Below are 26,342 nucleotides of genomic sequence, written 5' to 3' on the forward strand. Positions count from 1 at the left end.
ATATCTTGACCTTAGAAAGCCTCCTTGCCCTAGACCTCTTCCCACTTAACCCCAGCCCCAGAGACCCCTCTCCTTTCCAAACACTTTGTTTCAGGGCCCCATTTTGTAGCGGTGAACAACAAGAATGAAATTGTGGTGACGGATTTCCATAACCATTCCGTGAAGGTCAGTTACTTCCCCGCTCTGTGAGCACTGCCCCAACACCCTTTCTTCTACAAGACCCCGCAGCTCCTCGCTTTATATTCCCCTGGGGGTCATGCATTCAAACAATAAACGTTTGCAGCCTGGCTGTTTTGTTCCAGGTAGTATGCTGGAAGCCAGGCCTACAAAGCAGACATGTTCCCTTGTTACTGCATGTGCGAGAGATTCAGTGATAGGGGAAGGAAATGTCAGGGACTGAGAGGGCACTGGGGACATACTTGATCCACGTGAGACTGATGGAGACAAGCACAAAGCACAAGTGGGAATGAAGAGAAAGAGAGAAGGGGGCAGTATTTGAGGCAAAGTGGCGTCAAGGCCAGGAGGAGTCAAGCCCTGGAGGCACTCGTTTAGTGTGTTCCAGAAGCTTATATCTGGTACAGAGAAGCTGCCCTGGTGGCACAGTGGCTAAGCATTGGGCCGTGAACAGCTAGGTTGGTGGCTGGAATCCACCAGCGGCTCTGGGAGACAGATGTGACAGTCTGCTTCCCTCGAGATGACCGTGTCAAAACCGTACCGGGAAGTCCTGCTCTGACCTTCAGAGGCATGAGTTGGCATGAACTCCATGGCTGGGTTTGATCCGTGCCAGGGAAGGTAAGATTGATATGATCCTTTATGGGGCTTAAGGAGGCCTGGTGGTGTTGTGGTTACATGTTGGTCTGTGATCCATGTGGTCGGCAGTCCCAGACCACCAGCAGCTCTGAGGGAGAAAGACTGGGCTCTCTACTGCCATAAATAGTTACAGTCTAGGAAACCCACAGCAGGGTGCTGTGAGTCAGCAGTGAATTTCTTGGTGTGGGTAATGGGGGGGTTTGCTCTCTTCTGTGGGGAGCCATTGAAGGGTTTTGGGCAAGGGAATGATGCCACCCTGAGTGTCTTAGGAAGATCGTTAGAGAGAGACGTTATCCAGTTGAGGAATGATATGAGGACCTGGAACATGATTGAGGGCATCTTAAAATAGAGACAGGTGCAGATTTGGAAGGGAAGCAGTTGAGGTAGAATCGGGGGTTGCGATCATTCATTGTCTGTGAAGCCTGAGAGAAGGTGGAGTCAAGAATGACCCACAGCCAACTGGGAGGTGCCAGTCACAGAGCGAAAGGACACAGGACAGCTTTTCCAGGGAAGATGGCCCAGCAGATCGGATGTACTGAGGGCATCAGCTAGAGATGGCCAGTAAGCAATAGAGTACATGGGTGTGAACGTTAAGTAGAAGGCCTGAGCTCTAGTTGCAGATCGGAGGATCCCCATCCAGGGGGGTTTCATTTCATTCTCCTCTAGTCCCCATCCTCTGCCTGAGGCCTGGTCCCTAGTCCCCAGCCCCTTTCCCTGCCAGGTGTACAGTGCCGACGGCGAGTTCCTCTTCAAGTTTGGCTCCCACGGTGAAGGCAACGGGCAGTTCAATGCCCCCACGGGAGTAGCTGTGGATTCCAATGGAAACATCATTGTGGCTGACTGGGGCAACAGCCGCATCCAGGTGAGTAAGGCACGGATGGCATTGGGGGTTGGCTTCCTTCTGTGCCCCTCCCCACACCACCCCCCAGAGCTCCTCATCTGCCTGATCTCGCCTCTCCCCCCCCAATCTCCACTCCTTACCCAGGTTTTTGACAGCTCTGGCTCCTTCCTGTCCTATATCAACACATCAGCAGAGCCACTGTACGGCCCCCAAGGCCTGGCACTGACCTCGGATGGCCACGTGGTGGTGGCTGATGCTGGCAACCACTGCTTTAAGGCCTATCGCTACCTCCAGTAGCTGTACGGGGCTCCACCTGGCTCATGGAGGGATGGACAAAGGGGTGATTGGACAAAAGGGTCTGGCAGGAGGTGGGCCAGACCTGGCAGCACTGAATGTGGGCTGTGGGCGTGGGTACGCCCAGTGCCCTCCCTCTCCCTTCCCCTGACCCTACAGTTGCACTTTATTTATTCGGTTCTTGCTTTGGTGACTGGGTGGGCCTGGACTGTGATTGCAAGGATGTGTGCAGAGCTTCACCCTAACCCCTTACACACCTCCCCTACCCCCTCAGTCTGCTCCCCACACTCCAACCTGGGGCCACAACAGCCTCTGACTCCAGGGCACAAACCCCTCTGGTTGTCTCCCTTTCACCCCCATACACACAGAGACAGCAATACCCCACCCTCCGTATTAAATAAATGTCTTCACCATGATGGTTTCGCTGGTTTCTTGTGGGGTGGGGATGTGGGGGATGGATTGGTGGGACTTGCACTTTTGGTGGGCAGGCCAAAGCGCATTGTCAGGTGCAAGGGGCCTAAATTGGGGCCTGATGTTTTGAAGCAAGAGAGGAGAGTAAAAGAGTGCACCCCTGTGGCCTGGAGCCACCTGCCAAAGCCCTATCCCCAGGTCCTGCAACTCCTGGAGAATTAGGCAAACCCTTTACCTCTGTGCCCCGGGCCTGAGCAAGAGTCGAAGACAATGTCCTGTGCCCAGAGTACAGCCAGCTGCTGCAGAATATGGGGACAGTCGTTGAAGTTCAAGCCTAATCCTGGATTACACCTGATGGAGGATCTGGGACTGTGTGAACACATGCCCTCCCTCTTCTCCCCTAGTGTTTTTGTGCAAGTACAGCCAATAAGGCCATGACAAAGTATATGCAAAAGCTTGTAGAGCAGCCTGCTTGTTTCCTTTGACCTTGCCCTTTATCTTGTCCAGGTTAACCTCGGCTCTCCCAGGTAAAAACTGAATTTGGGCAGCTCTTGATAGAGCTCGGTGCTGAAACCCTGGCTGCATAGTGCCCAATGTTTGCTGCCCTTTCCCCACAGTGGGACTGGAGGCCTAGCACCCCCTCTTGAGCTCTAATCTGCCAGTGTTTGGCTACCAGACCCAGGGTTCATTCCAGCCAGCACTCAGTGATCTGGCTTCACTGTGAGGTAGGGACCAGGATTTCTCCAGCCTGCAAAAGGCTGAAGCTCAGAGAAGTAGGTCCTAGTGCTGATGAAGAGCAGAGTCCCAACTTGGGACTATAACTGTCCTACTCTTAACTGGTAAGTCAGAGCCTCTAGTGTCTAGCATAAACTCAGAAACCTCAGCTTGCTGCCATCAAGTTCATTTCAACGCAGAGTGGCCGTATAGGACAGAGTAGAGCTGCCCTTGTAGGTTTCTGAGACCAAATGTCATGGGAATAGAAAACCATATCTTTCGATCAAGGGGTGGCTGGTGGTTTTGAACTGCTGACCTTGCCGTTGGCAGCCTGCAACCCATGGTGCCACCAGGGCTCCCTAATGCCTAGCGTGGTCATCAACCAAGCACTTAATAAAAGTTGGGGAATGGGGAGATGAATCTGAAAAGATGGGTCATGAGAGGTCAAGGAAAAGAGCTAGGCCTGGCTTGGTATAGTATGCTGGGGATAAGGAGAGGAGGGGCTATTCTAGGCTATTGAACTTGTGAAGATCAGGTGTCCGCAGCTCTTGAGGGGCCATTGCTTGGACCGTATGGAGGTCTTGGTTACCCTGGGGAGAAGTGGACTGATTTTAGCTGCTATTAGGACGTAGGAATTTCAGAATTCAATATTAAGTATAGTGAAGGCATTGTGGGTGTTAAAGGTATAACAGTAAACAAAGCAGGTAATGTTGTTAGGGCAATGCCGTGGACAGGGACACTGACAGGGACACATTATGGAGCCCAACTAGTAAAACTATATACAGCTAAATAGATTTTATTAAAACGAAGATAACAAATATTCGAAACTCATTACTTCTGGATTATTTCCCTACATCTTGCCATCCTCTTTCTATGGTATCCATGCAGTTGAGATACCATAACATTGTGCTACTGCTCCTAACCCTGGGTTTGGCGGGGTCTTGGTTGCTTGAAGTTGGCCATGGTTGGAGTATTTAAACACTAGAAATTGGCCAGCCCTACTAATCGGGTTACCATTTGGTGACCCAGCTTTTAAAATATTACTGTCACATTCCATGGTACACACCCTGAGGAGCCAGACAGCCAATGTGGAAATCATGGGACCACCACTCACTAGCCATGGTAACTTCAGATTTTGGTTTCTGCAAAACCAACCTCATAGTACTTATAGGTCGTTATGAGATGGGAATGGCTGGGCAGCATCAGCTCTGTTTGCCATAGATGCGAAGTCCCAAATGCACACAGCTAGTGCACTTAGTTGCCAACAAAAAGATGGGCCGTTTAGGGCCATCGTGAGACACCTCAGAAGCCATGCTGGTGACCTATTTGTGAAAAATCTGTCATGGAAAACCCAATTGAGCACAGTTCTGATGTGATCACACCAGTTCTGACTCAGCCACCTCCTGCATAACAGAAATGGCTGTTTTTCTCTCTCACACACCCCCCCCCAGCCCACCCCCTGCCCCACAGAAACATGGGGACATTCTACTTTGACTGATAGGGTGACTATTAGTAGGTATCAACACAGTGCCTACAAAACATAGGGGACCTGGGGCCCCTGAAAAAAGTTGTTATACGTATTTAATGAAACACTCTATGTCAAGTGTTTAGCCCACTGCCTGACATGTGCTCAATAGATGTTACTGTTGTTAGCTGCCTTTGAGTCAGTTTCTACTCAGCAACCTTCTGTACAACAGAACAAAACACTTCCTGGTCCTATACCACCCTTAATATGAGCAAGTAATGATTATTATGATTGTTCTTCTAATGACTAGTTATTTGTACCCATTCTGGTAGTTACTCAACAGAGTGTTCAGTGTGATCATTATCAATATCACATACAAGTAAAATTTTGCTGAAGATCATCAAACAATGGTTGTAGTAGTCCATTGACAGGGAGCTGTCAGTACTCTTCAGGCTGGTTCAGAAGAGGGCTTGGAACAAGAGATGGCATTGCTGATGTCAGATGGATCTTGGTTGAAAGCAGAGAATGTCAAAGAGTCTTAATTGTGTTTATTGACGATGCAAAGGCATTTGAGTGTGTGGATCATAACAAACTGGATAACCTTGAGAAGAATGGAACTTCCACAGCACTTAATTGTGCTCGTGTGGAATTTGTACACGGATCAAAGAAGCATTTGTGTAGACTGTCTCACGTGCTTTGGACGTACTATCAGGAGACCAGTCCCTGCAAAAGGACATTGGGCTGGGTCAAGTAAAGGGTCAGTGGACAAGAGGAAGACTGAAGGAGGTGATTGACACAGTGGCTGCAACAAGGCTCAAACATAGGAACGATTGTGAGGACGGTGCAGGCCCGGGGAGTGTTTCCTTCGGTTGTGCACAGGATCACTACGAGTTGGAACTGACTCAATGGCACCTAACAACAACAAGCATGTCGATTCTAGAGACCCAAGAGTGGGCTATGCTGGTGATTTGAGTGATTTGAGAGCAAGAGAAATTGTACATGCTGTAGAGATCAATGTGGAGCATCAGTAATTTGGGGGTTTTTGTTTTGTGGCGCTTGCAACTTTATCCCTAAGCTGGGGCAAGAGGGAACCTTACCTCTCGCTACTCCCTAGAACACAGAGCCAAAGGCAACAGGTCCCACACAGACAGCCACCCCCAGTGGGCCCTGAGGAAAATGGCTGAGGTCAGATCAGTAACAAGGAGACAGACTGGGAATAGCCATTCCTAGAGGCAGTGGGACAGTGTCCCAACTAAATCCAGCCCCTTGCAGAGCATGAGGTTGCTCTGTCCATGATGACACACAGACTCATCTTGAGACCCCACCCGGAGAAAGCAAGTTTCTTGTTAAGACAATGAGAAGTGCCAAACTTTATGGAAAGGCTAAACTTCCCCAAGCTTGAATTCCCTAGGAAATCAAGCAAGGGACTGAGATGCCCCAACACACCAGGCAGCAGAGGCTTCCATAGGAAGGGAAAGGAGCATCAAAGGGGATGTGCAGCAGAGGCTATACCGCCAGGACTAAGATGGGCAAAGGGGGAAGGTGAAGAAGAGGTAGTTTCATGAAAGCTTGGGCTCTAGTCTCCAGTTGGTGGGTGGGAGCTCACTGGTTCCCATGTCCTCCTGGTGACACTCAGTCCAAGCACAGACTAGCACTCTGCCTTCAGCCCTGGTCAGAGGGTTGAACTTGGGGCCTGAAGTGGACTCCCAAGGAGGAAGGGGAAGACATGGAGAGGAGTGCAAGAGTTTGAGGCAACAGAGGTAAATGCTGCTGTGTAAACTATCCTGCAGTAAAGGTGATGTATGAGTCAAAGCAAAACAAAAACCCAAACTCATTGCCATTGGGTGGATTATAACTCATAGCAATCCTTTGGCTTAGATGCATGGATAGACACAGAAGCTGATTAGGTGTGGGAAGGAGAGTGGGGGTATACATATGTCTGACAGAGTATTTTTACATGCTGCAAGTTGTATATCCATGAATGTGGTGGAGTACCCAAGGGGCAGAGTTGTGGAAGGTACACAGACATATCCAAATACCTTAAAGGAATGAGTTTCTGGTGCCGTGGGCCCTGAACCAGGGTCTCAGGACCATCAAGATCAGGTGGCATAATATATTCCACAAAGGCAATGTTACCCATCCTACTTTGGTGGGTAAGGACCAGGGTCTTAAAAACTCATGAACAGCTACCTGCGGTGCAATCATTCCCCCCATCTGGAGGCAAAAAGTGAAGAATATTAAAGATGTGAAAATCATCCAAGGGAATAATGGACCTTGTGCATGTCAGCACCCACAACCCTGAGACCAGATGAGCCAGATCAGAAGAGCTGCCACTACCAATTGCTTTGAAAGACTCTAGATAGGAATGAGAGAAACAAGTGGAACCAAAATCATTAAGAAAAACAAAAGGTTTCTTGGCTGGGTAGAGATTGGTGGAGTCCCCGAGGTGATGGTCATTAGTCACCTATTGGGTCTGGAAATGAACTTGCCCTCCTGGCTCAATTTTTAGTCAAACAATAACACTAGGGAGGCACACACACCTCAGGGGAATCCATCATTGGCAATCCAAAGGGCAGCATTTACTCAAGGACAAAGTTCAGAAGGCTTAGGAAAGAAGGAAGAATGGACAGGAAAGAACAGAAAACACAGGGAGGAAGTGGGGTACGTGATGGAAGATTGTGGGGATCGGAATCGGTGATATGAAACAAAATTTATATGAAGGCCTGAGCAGAACACCGATCTGTTTGTAAACATTCACCCAATTCACAAAAAGTTTTTTTCCTTTTTAAGAATCAGCAGAGATTCTTGTACAAAGATGCTCATCACAGAGTTATCACTAGAGAGGAAAAGTAGTGGCCTCTTCAAGTGCATGGTAGAGAAGCTAGTACATGGGGTTCCCTGAAAGTTATAACTTTGTGTTCGGTGACTAGTGCGAGAAAAAATAACCTTTCTACAGCTTGGGTTCCCAAATGAACGTAGTCTTCAGCCTTGCAGCAACTGCTCACAACTTGAGCTTCAACTTGGGCCACCTGCAATGCAGAAGACCCTGCTGGTCTAGTGGCTGGGGTAAAAGGAGATTCTGATAATGATGTCGATGTTGCTGGAATAGAGAAGTGAACGAGGAGACAATTGTGAACAGGGGCCATATGGCACGCTTCCAGGAACATAGATCCAGAGAGGCTAGTGTGTTAGTCCAGGTAGACTAGAGAAACAAATTCATGGACATTCATATGTGTACAAGAAAGAGCTTTATGTACAGGAGCAACTAAATATTGAGAAAACATTCCAGTCGTCCAGATCAAGTCCATAAGTCCGATATTAGCCCATATGTCTGATACCAATCTACAAAGTCCTCTTCAGACTTACGAAACACATGCAATGACACCGAATGCAGGAAGATCACAAGCCAGTGGGTGCAAAGTCTAATGGATCCAATGGTGGTAGAAGCATCTCAGTGCTGGCAGGGGTCTCCACGTGGCTTCTCCAGCTCAGGCACTAACATAAGTTCCATGTGTCTTGTCAGTAGAGGGTCTCAGGAAGTCAGATATGTAGTATAAAGTGGGCGGGGCGGGGGGGGAGCCAGCTCCCCCACCACTAACTGCGGGTTCAGTAAGCACAATTGTACGGTTGAGAGATATAAGTAATATATTAAAGTCATCGAGAGCATGAGATATAAGAGAGAGTCAATTAATGAAGTCGGACACATTACATGGTAGCATTGCTCACCTCAGCCCCTCTTGGTGGGCCACGTGGAGAGAGGGGGAAGGGAAGGAGGACCAGGGGAAAGGGAAACAGAGGAGAGGAGAGGGGGAAGAGAGGCCAGGGAGGGAGAGACCAGCGAGAGAGATCTCTATTCCTAACCCAGGCTTATATACCTTTTGGGGGGCTTGCAAGCCCACTAATTACAGGTAAAGACATGTGTCACAGGAAGGGGTTGCACTATAGGTTACACAGTAATGAGAGGGGGTGGTCTAGGGACATACACGCAATAGGAAGTGGAGGGATTGGGGGTATACATGTGACAAGATGGGCAGATCCTAGATTTAGGATGGCAGCTTAACTTTGGATGTCACAGAACTGCTCTGACCTGTTCCTGGCTCAACTGATAGAGACCATTCTCAGTAGGGTGTGAACTCCACCTACAGGAACCAAATAGATGACTGGGGGCCTGTTCATTGTCTTTACAGCAGGGAGCGGGGCCCACTGCAGTCTAGCACCCTCAGGGAGGATGCCTGAGCATCTGACCTCCCCCCACAAGCATAGAGAGAGAAGTGCCTTCCACCTCCAAGAGGGAAATCCAAGAATTCCCAGAATCCTCAGGGGGAGGCCATGCCCACACAGAGGCCTCATTGGCTATAACACAATTGCTAGACTAGACTCCGCCTCTTCACTCTTACTCCTCTCAAGTCCCAAATTGACACCAAATTATGTAACTACCACAGAGAGGATGGGGACCAGAGTTTTTGGACTTGTCCAAAAACTGAAAAACCATCATCCCATATCAGAGGATGCTGTGTTCTTCAAAGAGTCTTCCTCTAGAGGAGAGGAGAGGCTGGTCCCCTGCACCAGGAGGTGCATCGGGCCCTGCTAGGAGGATTTAAGGTCTCCTGTATGGGTGGGGTGGTATGACTTGGTGCATCGCTTCCATCTTCCCGGGGAGACTCAGTGGCATGGATGCCTCAGTGAAATCTGTAAACATGGCTGGTGGCTAGAGGCGGGTATCTGAGACCACTGATGGCATCTCAGAACGAATGCCATCCTAGCTGGGGGGAAGGTGATTTTAGGTTTCAGAGATTGGAAGAGAAAGGAAAGGGAGCATAGAGGTAGAGTCTGGGAGCAGCAACCACCAGTACCAGCAACTGGGGGCCAGGTGTGTGCTGGGAATGGTCAGCTAGCAAGCCTGCACTGAGAAGTGGGTGTCAGGCTACAGTCGCTTTGGCATGGCCCATGCTGCCAAAGGCTCAGACAGCACTGACCTATGAGGAGGGAACGATCCTAACAAAGGCTTATGGAATCCGTTCATCAGGAGAGAACATCGAGCCTCATGGCAGAGGCCTGGTGACAGTGTTCTAGAGGTCCCAGAAAACTTTGTTTTCCTTCTGGGAGGAACAGTTACAGAGGGCAGGAGGGATCTGAGACTCTACTAAGGTCTTCTAGCTGTCAGAGCCTTCCACGCTGGGTTAGGAAACAGAGGTCCTGGGTTGACCCTGGCCCACAGACTCTGCCCATATGGAAATGGGGCAGGCTTTAAATGTGGTCCCCAGGGTGCACTGAGGCTTACCCTGTAGCTGGCGGAAAAGAATGTGAGGAGAGAGAAACGGAACTGTATGATGGAGAGCAATGATGAGGGGGCCTATGACGGTTCCATCATAAGGTGCCCCCAATTCCTAATATTCTCCTAACCACAAGAGGAGGCAGATTGTCAGAAATCTGACTGCTACATTAATGCAGCTTAGTATTTGAAAGCCATCATTTGCATTCAATAAATACAAGGGACCTTAAAAATGTTCATGGACATATAGAATTAGAAGGTAGTGGACTTTTCCCATGAACTTTTAAAAATCATCCATTTTGGGGAGCATCTATTATATGCCAGGCATGATTTCGTTAGATGCTGTTGAGCTGTGTATGACTCATAGGACCCTTCTGTACAACAGAGCAAGACACTGTCTGGCCCTGGGCCATCCTCACGGTTGTTGCTAAATTTGGGCACTTTGTTAGGTGGTAGGAATATAGCGGTAAACCAACAGGCAACTAGTAAGAAATGATACAGAAAAATTTCCCCTAGCACCAACCCCCATGCTCAATGTAAACAAAGCTCAATTAAGAAATCAATCTGTACAAAGCAACATCTCATGGATTTCAGCTTGCAGTTGGACGATAATTGAATACACTCCTATCAACAATATCTTAAATTCTATGCCATTGGATAAATTATTGATGTTTTCAACACAAGCACCTTATGCCCTAGGGGCATGATTGACATTTTTCTTTTTCGTTTCTTTTGGGAAGGGTTGGGTGGGGTGGGTTGTTTGTTTTTATCTTTTTTGTCATTGTTCTTATTGATTTTTGTTTTTGTCATAGTATGATCACCAAAGTAAACCACAGTTGTTCATAACTTGTGGACAAGCAGGTGGATTCTGGACTCCCATGTAATTCTAGCCTCAATCCAAGAACAGTTAGCTCTTATAACATTTCCCCACTCAGTACTCACCTTCATGAAGAGATCACTGAAGATAAGGGTGCTACAACAAAGTGTGGTGAAGAAAGCAGATGGGGCCCGGCAATTCATTGGAATAGTGTCTGGGTCTTCCAGGCGTGTATTTAAATGAGCAGCCATCTAAGAGAGCCGTCAACTAAGTCCCCATGGAAGAAGCACACCAGCCTGTGTGAGCCAAAGATGCTGATAACAACATGCAAACATGGTGAAGGGACAAGCATCAGGGCCTGAATTGTGAACACCCAATTTGCAGAAGGCTATGGAGGACAGTGGGTGCCGCAAATCCATCTGCAGACTAGCTAGTCAGATTAAGCCTCTGGCAGATCCCTCTAGCTACAGGCGAGGGACTCGAACAGCTTTCCTATCAGACAGAGATGATTGTAAACTTGATTACGGTGGATCACACCGTGGGATAATATGATACTTGGTCATTTGACTTCTCTCTTGACCCACCCTGAAATTGCTCTAGGCTCAAGTATTTCTCACTTGTTCCACAACAGAAATTTCTTCTCTGGCTTTTTAAATATTGATGGTGATCTTTTCTTTCTACTCTTTGTTTTATCTTTGTATTATTATAAATTTCTTTTTTCTGTTTTTTTTAATTGTTTCCATTAGGTTCCCCAGTTTATGAAGGAGTGGATGCATAGAGACAATAACTGGTGCAATGTTTTATCAGGGATGGGGGGGGGTGTATGAGGGGAATTGGGAAATAAACAATGAAAAAATGAATTCAGGAGGGAGGAGGAAGCATTAGAACTGATTGTAATGATGTATATGCAACTCTTTTAAAAAGCGAGTTAATTATGGAACTGTATACGCGAATATTATATCAAGAAAACTATTAAAATGAGAGATAAAGGAAAGAAAGAAACCACACTTGACCAATGGTCCCATGGGTGAAGGAGGAAGAGCTTTTGTTCAGGGGGCATTGAGTTTATGTTAATAATTTGGAAAAAGATATCAATAATGGTTGCATAAGACAGAGTATAATGAATGTCACTGAATTATAAATGTAGAAGTTGTTGAATTGGAGAATATTTTGTTGTGTATATTTTTGCCACAATTAAAAAAATAATTACACAAATAACACTGAGTACAAGGAAGAAGAAAATGTTCTAAAATTGATTGTGCTGGGATGATTGTACAACTCTTCTTGATACGGTTGAGCTACTGATGGTATGATATGTGGATGGAGTGCCAATAAAACTGTTAAAAAGAAAAGAAAATAGAAAACAGGAAAAATAAAACCAATAGCTGAAATCATTTCTAATTTTAATAAGTAACATAAAAGAAACAAGCAAGAGCCTGAAATAGCTAGATACCTGGTCAGCAACGGCTTTGTTGAGAAGACAGCATTTAAGCAGGAATTAGCTGAAGATATTTTGAAACCTCAGTAACATTTCTATTTATTCTGTGATGAGTAAATAGAGCATTTCCCCCCTAAGGTGTAAACTACCAAGAAAGACTAATGATAGTTGTGCCTCCTGGAAGGACCACACCTCCTCTCCCAGGCCCCTACTGTCAGACCTCCCTCCCAGGGGTTTTCCCAAAGCGCTTTGCCAGTGGGGGTGAGGGTGGAGGTGACGCTTGGACATTTGGCAATAGTGAGAAATTATTGACCCAAAATCACTAGCCCAAGGGCAAAGCTGAAGAGACTTGGGAATGTTCCAGAAAGGCCTTGGATGACAATTGAAAAAAGCAGCTGGTCTTGGCGTATTCTAAGTCGTATATGTGTGTATACGTATATATGCATGCATGGTTACTAAGTGTATATAAGCATCAGTATCTCTCGCTATAATTTTTACAGCAGGGCAGGGCACTTTCTTTCTTTTTCTTTTTCTAGTTTTTCTTTCTTTCTTTCTTTTTTGTGAAATTCCTACACAGCAATGTTAATTCCAACAAAAATCTCCATACCTCAATTAAAAAAAAAATGGACAAAAGACTTGAATGGAAACTTCACCAAAGAAGATACACACATGACCAACAAGCACTTGAAATGAGTCCTTAACCCCTTGGCACCCCCCTGGGACTCCCATGAGTCATTAAGGAAATGTAAATCAAAACCACAGTGAGGTCTACTGCTTCTTCACTCCAACTAGGATGGTTATGATCAGAAAACAAGTATGGGTGCAAAGGTGGAGAAATTAGAATTCTCATCCATTCTGGTGAGATAGTAAAATGATGTGGTCATTGTGGAGAACAATTTGGTAGTTCCTTATATGAGGGGGTAACCCTCCCCACAAAAAATTTTTTCTTAAAACAATGTTTTTAATTTATTTTTACAAAACAACCTTATTACCTTCGAAGTACTCTCCATAACACTTAATACATTGGTCAAATCTGCGATTCCATTCTTGGAAACATTTTTAAACTCATGTATTTGGATGGCTGACAGCACCTCCTTTGTTTTTTTTTCTCCACCTTCTTCTACATCATCAAATCGCTGTCCTTGCATTCTCAGAAACAAAAGGAAGTCTCACTGAGCGAGGTCAGGTGAGTCAAGTGTCTGAGGCAAGAGAGGCATGCTGTTTTTTACCAAAAACTGAGCAGAACTGAGATGGCTTCGTGAGCAGGTACATTGTCCTGGTGGCAAAACCAGTCCCCCGTCTGCCACAAATCAGGCCTTTTTAAATTGCATACTGTCATGCAATATTTTCAGAACCTCTAATATAAAACTAGATTAACAGTGTGACCTGGTGGAACCATCTCCAAATGAACTACAAGTTAACATTTTTGTCCATTTGGGAAGTTGACAGTCATCCAGAACGAGGTTTGTCATTAATTGACATTTCACCATTTTTGAAAGGAGAAAACCACTCATACACTTGAGCTTTTCCCATAGGGCTGTCCTTGTAAGCTGTGTTGAACATCACAGCAGTTTCTGCAATCAGGAAACAAACCAGTTCCCGAGCAGAAAACAAAATGAACAGCCAAGCTGTTCTCTTAAATCGGCCACTACAAAAAATAAACAAAACCGCTTTTACGAAAAAATTCACTGTGACCAGAGAGAACCTTCCAAGGTGACACCACTGGGTGCACTAACTCAGAGTGACTTGCTTGCTGCTCACCTAGTGGGGAACAACAAAAGCGTGCACAACAAAAGCTCTGCTTGGTGAAACATTTTTCCATTTTTTTGGGGTACCCCCTCATATACTCCAAAAGACTTGAAAGCCAGGACACAAACACTTATTTGTTCAATTATGTTCACTCAAGCCCTCTTCACAATGGTCAAAAGGTGGAAACAACCCAAGTGTCCATCAGCAGATAAATGCACAAGCAAAATACATACAATGAAATCTGAGTCAGTCATAAAAGGAGAGGACGTTCTGATACATGTTCACAGTAGGGTGGGACCCTGAAAGTAACACAAGTCAGACCCAAAGGGACAAATATTGAATGACCCCACTTAGGTGGAATACCCAGACTAAACAAATGGATAGGCTCCTGAGTTTATTTAGTGGTTACTGGAGGCTGGATGGGAGAGAGGAAAATGTTGAAATGGCAAGTGGTTTATTATTTGTAATTTTACTTCAATAAGAAAAAGATTAAAGCATGAACTTTTTTTTTTTTTTTCTGGTAAAGCAAGTTCCCTTCTCACCCCCCTTCCTATACTGTTGAGGCAAATCAACCACAGAAATGTCACCCTCAAATCGACCCACCTCCTTCCCTGTTTTGGACAACCAGACCCATGCACAAGATGATAGGAGTCACAGGCGGGCCTCAGTGTGGGGGGCAAGTCCTGCCCAGTAGTTAAGGAATGGGGGAGGGGAGTCAATGCCAGGAAGAGGGAGTCCAGGACTCATACTTCTGTCCAGACTCTGACCTTACTTGTGGTGATGAAATCAGCCAATATTGGCACAGTCCTGGGAGGCAGCTCCCTCCCACTAGGGTGAGAGGGTGGGGGTGGCGCTACTTCCATCACTATATAGGAGTTCCGCCGGGAGCCCAGAGCTGTCCTGTGACCTCTCCAGCTCAGCATGGCTCGGGCACTGGGAGTACCCGCGGTACTGGGGCTGTTGGGCCTGTGCTGGTCACTGGCCATCGCCCACCCTGTTGCTTCGTAAGTATAGCAGGGCCAGGACTGGAGGCCAAGGGTCTGTGCTAAGGTGACATGGAGTTTGTTTTTTATTGCCTGGGGAAAATATGATGCAAAAGATGTACACACTCGATTGCTGGCTGAAAAGCTGGAAATTTAAATCCAACGAGAGACCCCTGGGAAGAATAGGCCTAGAGCTCTTCTTCTGGGGGATCAGCCCTGAAAACCCCAGGAAACGCTCTTCCATTCTCGCGCCCATGGAGTTGCCTTGAGTGGGAATCTGCTGGGTGGCAACTGCTCAGATTCCAGTGCAGAGGCAAGCGGTAAGGGCGAGAGTTCGGTTCCAGTGGACTCAGACATGGGTGTGCTTTCCCTCCAGGACTAGTGCCCCTGGGAACGAAGCTGAAGGTGGGAATGGGACCAGACCAGACCCAGACGTCCTTGGTGAGAGTCCCAACTGCTTGAGCCTGGCTGACTGGCTGTGTCTCTGCCTCTGTATCATCTGACCGCTCTTTTTCTTTTCTATACCCAACTCTCGTGCCCACCCGCAGAACGATGTTCCGATGGCTGGGGCTTTGACGCTGCCACCCTGGATGACAGTGGAACCATACTGTATTTTAAAGGTACGAGAGGCCAGGTTGGGGCATCTGGAGACCTCACATGCAGTTCCTTTCTCAGAGGGGCTCTTCATCTCTGTGGGGTCTTTGGAATTATCTGAGGCCATCAAGGAGCCTTGGTGTTGGGATGGTCTCACGTTGGGCTGCTTATCTAATAGTTTGAAACCACCAGCTGCTCCAAGGGAGAAAGACAGAGCTTTCTACTCCCGTAAACAGCTCACAGTCTTGGAAACTCCCGGGGCAGTTCTACCCCATCCCATAGACTTGCTATGAGTCCACATTGACTCCGGGGCAGTGAGTAATCACTCACAGCTTCTCTGCATCTGCTCTGTAAGCCAAGTGTTTGTTCTGGGTCCCTGAGTGAATGTGGGTTTTTCAGGGGAGTTCGTGTGGAAGGGTCACAAATGGGTCCGAGCGTCGATCTCAGAGCAGTGGAAGAATGTCACCGGCCCTGTGGATGCTGCATTCCGACGTGATCACAACAGGGTCTTTCTGATTAAGGTACTGCTGGGACCCAAGGTCAGGTCCGAGCCAGCAACAGCTGGAATCCACACTAGAGGCCATCTCCCAAGCGGGCCTGGCATGAAGCCCAAACCAACAGAGAACAGGTGTCCTCCATCTGTGCCTCCCTTTTCTGCAGACGATCAAGTACAGGGAGTGGGTGTGCACCTGGGCAGGGCAGGTAGCACACACCCAGTGGCTGTTCTTCATTCCTGATCTCAGTTCTTGACCTCCCTGCTGCACATCGCGCTGTTGGCCATTCTCTCCGGTACTTGGTGTTGGGCTGTGGTATGCAGGTCCCGCTCAGGTTGTTTAAGGCACAGTGACACCTGATGAAAGGACAAGTGGAGGACGATGTGCAGGCCACTTTGCTCACCAACCCATGAGCCCTGGCCCAGCCCACAGAGGGAAGGCCCCTTCTCCTCACTTGCATAAGAGTGCTGGACTGCTGAGGGGGCCCTGACAACAACCTTTGTTTTCCCTCCTGCCTCTTTTCTTGTTCTTCTCCGGTTTCTGATCCTCCATCAATTCCATGAATCTTCCTCACCTAGCCCCTTGACAGCCCCATTGGGTGATCACAACCATTGTATTGGCCCTGAGGACTCTACGCTGTTGACCCAAGAGCTGGCTCGCTCTCCTGAACTCCAGGCATCTCTGTCCGATTACCTAGAAGACATCTCTGTCAGTCCTGACCCACAGCAACCCCACGTGCTGCAGAATAGAAGTGCTCCCCAGGGTTTTCTTGACTGTTATCTTTAGCAAAGCAGATCACTGGGCCTTAATTCTGCTGTGCTATTGGGTGGGTGAAAGCTTTACATTAAGCCGGTAAGCACAAATCACTTGTGCCACCCAGATGTTTCACAGAACCTCGGATTCAGCACCCCAGGCTGAGTGTAGCCTCACACACTAGCCCTTTTCCTCCAGTGGTTTGCAGTTCAGCAAACAGCACCGGCGCAAGCCTCGTCACGCCAAGCCAGGCACACATGAGCTCTCACGACCTGGACCTTGGCTTCCTTCCCAGGCATATCTCATCCCCTGCCAGATTCCCTGTGGGCCAACCACGCAATACTGCATTGCTTTCCCCAGCACGCTGTGCTTCCTTCTGTCTGTGCGTCCCCTTATGCTGCGCCCTCTGCTGCTACCACCATGTCTTCACTTGTCCACCTGGAAAATTGCTGCTCATTTTTCAAACTTCTGGTACTGCTCTGGGCTGACTTATGCATCCCCTCTAGACCCCTAAAGCCCTTTGATCACTCCCCATGGCAATGGCTTCATGGCTCAGAATGTATGGATTCTTCTTGCTTTTGTATGGTGAACTCTTTGAAGGCAGAGTCAGGGCCGCTCATCATTTTAACCTATGCCGACCCCAGCACTTGACATAGCATGCATCAGGCATCTGTTTCTTGATGAATGACAAAACAAAGGAATGGAACAATGGATGAATGGTGTCAGGATGACTAGTTACTGATGGGTTTCCAAGACCGGGGGCTGCGGAAGTGCGTGGTGTCAGTGTCTGATGGAGTCGCGTGTTCGGGTAACAGTGCCTGGATTTTCACAGCCCAGCATGTGAGTTTGTGCAAGGGGGCAGCATACTGTGACCCACAGATGGACTGAAAGTGCAGGGGGATGCCGGAGCTTCTTGTAGTCTCACGCTGGGCAGGAAGACAGTGGCAGCCTCGGGGAGGGGAGAGGCAAACCGAGTGCTTTTCTGTGCAGGGAGACAAAGTCTGGGTGTTCCCTCCTGAGAAGGAGAAAGTGTATCCAAAGCTGCTCCAAGAGGAGTTTCCTGGAATCCCAGCCCCACTGGATGCGGCTGTGGAATGCCACCGCGGAGAATGCCCAGAGGAGGGTGTTCTCTTCTTTCAAGGTCAGTCAGCCTGGGGTTGGAGACACTGGGCTGGTGGTAGATTGCGGGTGGAGCGTCAATAATGACGGTGGTAGTGCTGGTGATGGGGGTGCTGGTGGAACCACTCTGAGGATTCCTAAGAAGAAGAAGAAGCAATAGAGCAGCCACGCATGGTCTAGAGGTCACGTGGGGGAGGGTGACTAAAGATCCTGGTGGGGACGGCCACTGGGTGTGAAGAGCCACCGAGTGGCACAAAATGGTTAAGTACTTGACTCCTGATGGAGAGGTTGATGGTTAGAACCCACCTGAGGGACGTCAGAAGAAAGTCTGCTTTGGAGGCTGCCCTGTAGACAGCCCCATGGGGCCCAATTGGAACCAGCTCCATGGTAGCTTTCATGAAACAGGGTGAAAGTTTGCTAAAAGCCCCTCATTGTTCACTGTGATACTTAGGACACATATATGCTCCTCAGCCTGGGATACACATCTCTCCATGAGGAAGCCCCTATTGGCCCTCTGGCCTTCGCTTTTTGGGCCCCAGGCTCTAGAGAAGCTCTGGTGTCCTTTGTACACACACTTTGATTGATACTTTAGGTGTGTTCCTCTTTTTAGAGGTCCCCCTCTTCTGCGAGTTTCCGTCTGCCACACTCTCTCTGTTGAGTTGATCATGCGCACGTTGGTGCTGAGCTTTACTGTATGTTCCCTCCTCAAACCTGTCCCGCTGAATGGGGAGCTCCATGTGGTCTGGACCATATTTGGCCTATCTTGGGACACCCAGGGCAAGAACAAGGTGAGTCTGATCTGACCTCAGTGAAGGCTCACTGATGGTTTGGTTCAAGGTAACCACAAGTGGTTCTGGGACTTTACGACGGGAACCAAAAAGGAGCGACTCTGGCCGGCTGTGGGGAACTGCACCTCTGCCCTGCGATGGCTTGGCCGCTACTACTGCTTCCAGGGTAACCAATTCTTCCGTTTCAACCCTGTCACCGGAGAGGTGCCTCCTGGATATCCTCGGGATGCCCGAGACTACTTCATGCCCTGCCCTGGGAGAGGTGAGCGAGCCCTAGCCCCTTAGAAGCCCATTCCAATTTGTCTGGCTCCTCTACCCAACTTTCTGAACACATGTGCCCGAGCCCCTAGCTTCACTGTTTTCCAACATCTTAGCCTTTTCCTAGCCCGTTTCCGCCTGGCTCATCCTTCATGTCTTCATACAAAGCCCATCCTTTCACTCATCTCGACCTTCTCTTCTACCTCAGTCTCTGCTCTGAAGTCTGGTCTCACCCTGTGCTCCCCTCACCCGTTTCTCTACCCCACCCCTCCCCAGGCCATGGCTCTGGACACAGGAATGGGACCAGCCATGCCCAAATACCTCGGCCCTGTGACCCAGATGTTGTCTTATCTGCATTGGTGTCTGACATCCATGGGGCCATGTATGCCTTCAGCGGTAAGAGATGTCCCCCAGTCCTCCCTGCTGTGCCCGCCTTGCCTTCCACTGGGTCTTTCATCTCTGCCCTAGTTCTATCAGCTCTATCCCTGTGTCCCCAACTTGCCCCAGCTGTTCCCACCCTGAATGTGCTGTTTCATGTGCCTCATCTGCTTTGCTGCATGTGTTTCTCAGCCTGGTTTTTCACGGTCCAAATCTTTAGCTTGATATCTCCCTTGCTCATGTCTTATGGGGTGTTCTGGCTCCCCTGGAAGTGGTTTTCAGAGGCGTTGTCTTTTCTCAGGTGCCTCAAACTCAACCTCACTGCCGTTGAGTCCATTACAATTCACCTTGACCCTGGAGGACAGGGTAGAATGGCCCCTGTGGGTTGCTAGGACTGTACTTCTTTATGGGACTAGAGAGTTCTTCTGACTCCCGCGGAGTGGTTTCGAACTTCTGACTTTGCTAGTAGCAGCCCAATGCAGAACCACTACGGCACCAAGATATTCCATTGCTGAGAACCTACCAAGAAGTCTTGGGTGCCCTAGGCCCTTATGAAGGTGGCTTTCTAGCTTGAGGTTTCCCCTGTGAGTGGCTAATGAAGACGTGGGAAATCGATTGGCTAATTCCATCTAATAATACCTAGAGATATTCTGGGGTTAAGGGGCAAGTCACAATGAGTCTTGCTCCACCCTCAAGAACAGCTCCAAGAGAAGGAGTGAACAAGTGAGTGTTAGCCAGTCCATGGTGCATGTGTGTGACCAGAAATGAACACAGGGTGGTGGGGATAATATAGAATAGTGGAAATGTTTTGTTGCTCCTATACCCTGAACAGGTCTGGTCACACATGATTGTCTATTTATAGTGGAAACTACACAAACACAAGAAGATCCTACTCCTCCATCAAGTATGCATGCCATACCAGAACATAAAAACACATTTAAAAAAATAATTGAGCTGAATCTGACTTATAGCGACCCTGTAGGACAAAGTAGAACTGCTCCTGTGGAATTGTAAGACTGTAGTCCTTTGTGGGAGTAGAAAGGCTCATTGTTTCCCGATGGAGTAGCTGGTGGGTTTGAACCGCTGAACGGAAGTGAATAGCCCAAGGCACCACCTACTGCACCAAGACTCCTTATGAGAACGTAGATCTGACCTAATGACCCAGAACCGTGCCGAGGACACGTGCCATAGGAAGAGCCTGTGAACAGCAGGATGACATGTGGCTCTGAGCACATGCACAACATAAGACTGAGAAGAAGTATCTTTTAATAAAGCAGATCCCACAGAGAGATGTAAGGAGAACCCGTCCGTGGGAAGATCACGGAACTATAGGAAGGCCAGGTGACCACCATGAGAAAGCAATGGAAGTTGGCGATCGCTTTGTCATCCTAAATCAAGTGTTAGCTATGTCCCACAGGTGCCGAGAGAGCATGTCGCCATTTTGTCAAAGACACCAGCTGAGGTGAGGACATCGGATCTTGGTGACAGTACAGGCACAATCCAGCTTCTCCGCAAGCGATGGTCATCTCTTCTCTTTAATATTTCTCTCTTCTCTCCCTCATGGCTTCTTACTTATCCTTCTGCTCCTTTACTACGTTGACTTGCATACAGGCCATCCTGTCCTCTCCACCTGCTCTTTATTTCATGATCTTTCAGCTTCTGCCCCAGTTGCACTGCCTTTTCTAGTCTGAATTCTCAAGAGGAAGCCTAATTCTTCCAGGTCATACTTTCACACCAGACTATGTGCAAGTGATTTCTGGCCAGCCTGTGTCTTGGATACTGAGTGGTCAGGAGCTCATTTGCGGATCCTTCTGCACACACAATAGCATAAGTCTGATTCTCAGAGAAGGAGGAGACGAACCAGGTAGTTTCTGCCGGGAGGGAAGTTGAGTATGCTAACCAGCATGACCTGTCATGTTCACAGCTGTAAAGATAATTTGTGGTTGTGGTGGTGAAAACACCACCCATTTAGTTGAGCAAATACTTATTGAGCATCTAATCAGCCCTGGGGAGCCCTGGCGATGTTATGGTTACTGGTTGGGCTGGGATCCACAAGGTCAGCAGCTGGAAAGCATCAGGTACTCTTGCAGGAGAAATACAGGGCTTTCTACTGCCGTTAAGTTTTAGTCTTGGAAACTCTCGGGGACAGTCCTACTCTGTCGTCTGGGGTCGGCATCGGCTCGATGGCAGTGAGTTTGGTTTTGGAATCAGCGCTGGACACTGTTCCAGGTACTTGGTTATGGAAGTCACTGTGACAGACAGGACACCTGTCCTCAGAGCCCGCGAGATGGAGAGAGGACACTGCTGAATGAAGAGAAAGAAGGAAAGCGCTTCCTTCCACTCAGTGTGAAGAGCTGTGACAGAAATAGGGCACAATAATGGGACAGGTGAGCAAAATGAGAGGGTTCCTTTTCTGAGATGATATTTGAGCTGAGATCTCAATGATGAACATGGTTTCATCCTGCAAAGCACAGGTGGAAGGACTCTCGTGGTCTAAATTTTGTTGGCATTTGACTGATCACCTAAAGGTTGGTGGTTCAAACCCACCTAACAGTAATGTGGACTAAAAGCGCTGGTGATCTGCGTCCATTACGATGACAGCCAAGAAAGCCGGAGGGGCCTCAGATCTAGTCTGTAGCATCTGGGGTTTCCATGCATCACAATGGACTTGATGGCAACCGACAGCAGTCACTCAATAAACAAAGCACAGGACAACAGTTCTTTCCCACGGGGCGAACAGTCAATACTGTGAGGAACCAGGAAAGAAAGCCAGCGTGACTGGAGCAGGCGCAGGAGCAAGAAGGTCACTAGAATGGGGCCAGAGAGGGCAGCAGAGTCCGCGAGACAGAGACTGTGGAAGGAAGCCACGTGATGCTCTGGTTTGCTTTTAAAAAGATTGCGCTGGCTGCTTGTAGAAAATGAGGCAGAGAGGCACAGTTGTGTGAGCAGGCAGTCCAGCTACATCAGCATAGGTAAGAGGTGATGGTGGCTTGGCTAGGGTGACAACAGTGAAAGGTGGCGGTGTGTCTGTCTTCCTGAAATATTGTCCAGGTGAAGCTGCTAGAGCAACGATAGATTGGTTGTTGGTGGCAGGGAAGAAGGGCAAAGAGGCTTCAAGAGTGACTCACCGTTTGGGGCTGGGTAACTGAGTAGATGGTGGTTTTATTTTCTAAAATTGGGCGACTGTGGGAGGACTAGTGAAGTGTGTGTGTGTGTGTGTGTGTGTGTGTGTGTGTGTGTACCACACGCCTGCACGTGCTTGCCTGTATGTGTATCTGGTAGAGACACTAATCAGTTCAGACACATTAAGTTTAAGGTGCTTAATGAGGCAACCACAGGGCCATGTCAGATAGGCAACAGAATTTGAGTCTGAAGCTCAAAGAAGAGGTCAGAGCTGAAGAGAGCAGACTGACAGACGTCAGCAGATGGCTGGTCTTCAAAGCCTCGGGGCTGGGTGAGATCATTGAGGGAGGGAGTGTAGGCAGAGAAGAAAATAGGCACAAACTCAAGTCCTAGATTGCAATATCTAGGTATCAGGCTGGTGTGACAGAATCCGGGATTTTTCATTTTTTTAAAAAGATACTTACAGAAGAAAGAAGTGGTAGGTGGTTAGATATGACAGAGGGTTCGTTAGAGTAAGATGAAAACAAAGGACTGACCCTTGGACTTGGCAAACTAGAAAACACTAGTGGCTTGATGGCAATTTCCATGGAGAAGGGGAACAACAGTATCATCGGAGTGGATTGAGTCAGACAGGGTCAGCACCTAGTCAGTTCCTTTAATCAGGCGCTGCCGGTTGTGGAGAGAAGGCTACTTCCTCACTGAACCTGCCCAGAGTGAGAAGACCAAGTAGAAGCTCCCGTTTAACTTCTGGCCGCCGTCTCATTGCCTATGACCACATCACTACACATAGACACCTGAAAGGCATATGGAGTCCCTTACCAAGCCCTGTGGCGTTGTCCTTACCTGGGAACTTGACACTGTTCCTCATCCCTTTCTCTCTGTCAGCCCCCCCTTAACTCCAATTAAGTCACAATGCCTGACATTGCTGTCCCAGTTCTGCTCTGCTCCTCTCTCGCCTCTGGTTTCCTTCTTCTTAGCCTCTGAATGCCACCTCTTTACCCTTAACAACTCCCCTGTACCTATTACGAGCCTCTTCATTGCATGGCCATTTATCACCAGCACTAAAGCCACCGCTATTGCCCCACAGGATCCTACTATTGGCGCCTGGACTCCAGAAAAGATGGATGGCATACCTGGCCCATTGCTCACCAGTGGGCCCAGGGCCCTTCCACAGTGGATGCTGCCTTTTCCTGGGAGGACAAACTCTATCTGATTGAGGTGTGTGCTGGCGCAGGGAGAAGCCTGAAGGGGAGACCCAGGGCAAGAACACCCAGCTCTATGTTGATGAATGTCTTATGTCCTCTAGGGCACCCAAGTGTATGTCTTCTTGACGAAGGGAGGTTATACCTTAGTAAGTGGTTATCCAAAGAGGCTGGAGAAGGAACTTGGGAGCCCTGTTGGGATGAGCTTGGATGCTGTCGATGCAGCCTTTACCTGCCCTGGATCTTCTCGGCTCTACATCACAGCAGGTAAGGGGCTTCGGGATGGTCTGCTGACATGGCACAGATTCCCATGAGGACATACACAGCGCCGTGTCAGAACCCCTCCAACTTGGAGGCCATGTTATGTTTGGTGCTTTTTCCCCAGGACGGCGGCTGTGGTGGCTGGACCTGACATTAGGATCTCAAGCCACGTGGACGGAGCTCCTTTGGCCTCATGAGAAGGTTGATGGGGCCCTATGTGTGGAACAGTCCCTCGGCATCAACTCATGTTCTGCCGATGGTCCCAGCTTGTACCTCATTCATGGTCCCAATATTTACTGCTATAGTGACGTGGACAAACTGAATGCAGCCAAGACCCTGCCCCAGCCCCAAAAAGTGATCCACCTCTTTAGCTGCCATCACATAGTGTCCTGAAGCTAGTCTAGCTCCGGGTGTACCTCCAGTTTCTGCACAATAAAGCCAGCGTGCTGATTCGCTCGAGTCTGTGCTGTGCACCGATCTCCTTTCTTTGAATTGAGATCTCAGCAATTTCTCTCTCAGGGTTCTAACGCTCAAAGAGGGCTGTGGGGAGCAAGGGAAGGGAAGGCTTAGGACAAACCTCATTTCTGCACAGGTGATTCCTAAATCCAGATCATAAACTGGATTCTCCTAGATTCTGTACAGTGCGGAAAATGGGACCACAGAGGGAAAAGGAATACTCAACTTCCAGAGCTAGGAAGAGGCAGAGTTAGGAAAATGACTCACCCCATTACATTAATAACCGAGCACAGCTTAATCCCAAAGTGTAGGGACAATCTAGCCTAGAGCATCGGCGTCTATGCCAAGTGGGCTGGGTCCCTGTTGCCATCTGACGGGCTTCTTGTTAGGAACCATCACATCAGAGCTTCAGGTGGCTCAGGTAGTAGCATGCCAGAAGACAAGACTGATTTCCATGAGCGAGGCATTACAAATGGAATGAGATTCAGGATGGAGACCCTGAGGAACGCCAGCTGAGTATCACGGAAACGTTGGGGAGAAGACAAAGGACGCGAGTATCTGCTACCGTGGTACACATTTGCAGAATAAGCCCTCAGGGATTGCAGCTGGACCCTCAGGAGCCCTGCTAGCAGAGGGCATCTGAGCCCTCGCTCATCTCAATACCATCTAGGCCAACAAGTGCCACCTTGGTCCCGGCTACAGTGCACAGGGTTTTCCTGATCACAAACCAACACAGTCTTAAGCTCCAAACTAGCTGAAAACCATTTGTTTGCACTTCATCTGGGGCCACCACTATATATCATACCAAGGAGCCCAGAGGTGTGTAAATGGTTATCCAGTAAATTCTGGTTCTCAAATGGAACTTTTCCCTCTCTATCTTCTCTCCTCCCACCTGTTCTAACACAGGGAAGCCTCTAACTTGCTTCCAAGAAATTTCCAGTAAACGAACAACTCCTGTTTCCTTCATCCACTCACTTTGCACCTCCCATGTGCAGAACAGTGTGCCAGGCAATGGAGTTATGAGCCAGACAGTCCTTCCTTCAAGGATCTATCACTCTATCACAATCAGAAGGGGAACATAGACAAGGTACCAGATAAGCCCATCAAAGTGTGTGGAATCAGCATTACCTGGAGTGAACAGGGATCAGGAAAGACTTCATACATAGTATACTTGAGCTGATTTTTAAAAAAAATATTAAAATCATTTTATTGAGGACTCATACAACTCTTCTGTAAGGGGATGTACAATTCCTACAGATGGGCTTTGGGTCCTCAATCCACACTCCCCCTCATTCACAATGATATGATTTTTTTGTTCTTTGATGCCTGATGCCTGATCCCTTCGACACCTTGTGATCACACAGGCTGGTGTGCTTCTTCCATGTGGCCTTTGTTGCTTTTGAGCTAGATGGCTGCTTGTTTACCTTCAAGCCTTTAAGACCCCAGACGCTGTATCTTTTGATAGCCGGCACCATCACGTGAGCTGATTTTTAAAGATGAATAGAATTTACACAATTCCTTTAGCAAATAAATATGAACTGCCTCTTGTATACTACCATAAAGATCCCAGCAGTTAAACAGTTGGCTGCTAACTAAAAGGTCAGCAATTCAAACCAACCAGCCACTTCACAGGAAAAAGACACGGCGATATGATTCAGTAAATATCGCAGCCTTGGAAACCCTATGGGGCAGTTCTACTCGGTCCTAAAAGTCGCTGTGAGTAGAAATTGGCTCAACACACACAGGTTTCTTTTGGTTGACTGTATCAGCGTGTCACGGAGAATTACAGTGAGAGGAGTCAAGTCAGTAAAGAACTGCAAAGGGAAGAAGGCATAGACAAGAATGGGCACTGCGACCAGCGCAGCAGGGCTGAGTCTAGAGTTAGTGAGGTTGGTGAGAGATGAGACTGCAGAAACAGCCCGGGGTTTCTAAGTCCTTGGAAAGGGGCACATCCACGTCAGCATAGGAAAGTGAGTTTGTAGCAATAGAGACTTCATGAGGGAATTTAGATGAGATTGGGTGCAGTCAGGGTGGTATGGCTGTAGAGCCTGGAGAGAGATCTTCGACAAGGTAGTGACATGATGGTGTAGTGGTTGCGCATTGAGCTGTTTACAGAAAGGTT

At 48.2% G+C, this 26,342-nt stretch overlaps 2 protein-coding genes across 2 annotated transcripts in view; both read left to right on the forward strand.

The window, feature by feature from the left end:
* Positions 1-2,361, forward strand: part of TRIM3 (tripartite motif containing 3) — a 38,014-nt gene extending 35,653 nt beyond the window's left edge. Inside the window, exons 10-12 of the mRNA XM_004717060.2 lie at positions 95-165; positions 1,532-1,672; positions 1,796-2,361. Coding sequence (XP_004717117.1) covers positions 95-165; positions 1,532-1,672; positions 1,796-1,948 — 365 coding nt within the window. The 3' untranslated portion in view covers positions 1,949-2,361. The remainder of the gene's footprint in view (positions 1-94; positions 166-1,531; positions 1,673-1,795) is intronic.
* A 12,359-nt stretch (positions 2,362-14,720) lies between these two features.
* On the forward strand, positions 14,721-24,223 carry HPX (hemopexin). The gene is made up of 10 exons (XM_004717126.2): positions 14,721-14,815; positions 15,171-15,235; positions 15,343-15,414; positions 15,788-15,909; positions 17,626-17,776; positions 18,592-18,804; positions 19,077-19,196; positions 23,389-23,519; positions 23,608-23,770; positions 23,889-24,223. The coding sequence occupies exons 1-10, from the start codon at positions 14,733-14,735 to the stop codon at positions 24,155-24,157; spliced, it is 1,389 nt and encodes a 462-aa protein (XP_004717183.1). The 5' UTR covers positions 14,721-14,732; the 3' UTR covers positions 24,158-24,223.
* Positions 24,224-26,342: the final 2,119 nt, after the last annotated feature.

Source organism: Echinops telfairi, unplaced genomic scaffold, assembly GCF_000313985.2.
Source record: "Echinops telfairi isolate 266 unplaced genomic scaffold, ASM31398v2 ScPeMD7_41;HRSCAF=154, whole genome shotgun sequence".
Lineage (NCBI taxonomy): Eukaryota > Metazoa > Chordata > Mammalia > Afrosoricida > Tenrecidae > Echinops > Echinops telfairi.

Bases quoted from the DNA above. Each gene is read 5' to 3' on its own strand.
- HPX (XM_004717126.2), top strand. From the start codon at position 14,733: ATGGCTCGGGCACTGGGAGTACCCGCGGTACTGGGGCTGTTGGGCCTG. The intron at 15,236-15,342 runs GTGAGAGTCCCA...GCCCACCCGCAG, and splicing joins ACCAGACCCAGACGTCCTTG to AACGATGTTCCGATGGCTGG. The intron at 23,771-23,888 runs GTAAGGGGCTTC...CTTTTTCCCCAG, and splicing joins TCGGCTCTACATCACAGCAG to GACGGCGGCTGTGGTGGCTG.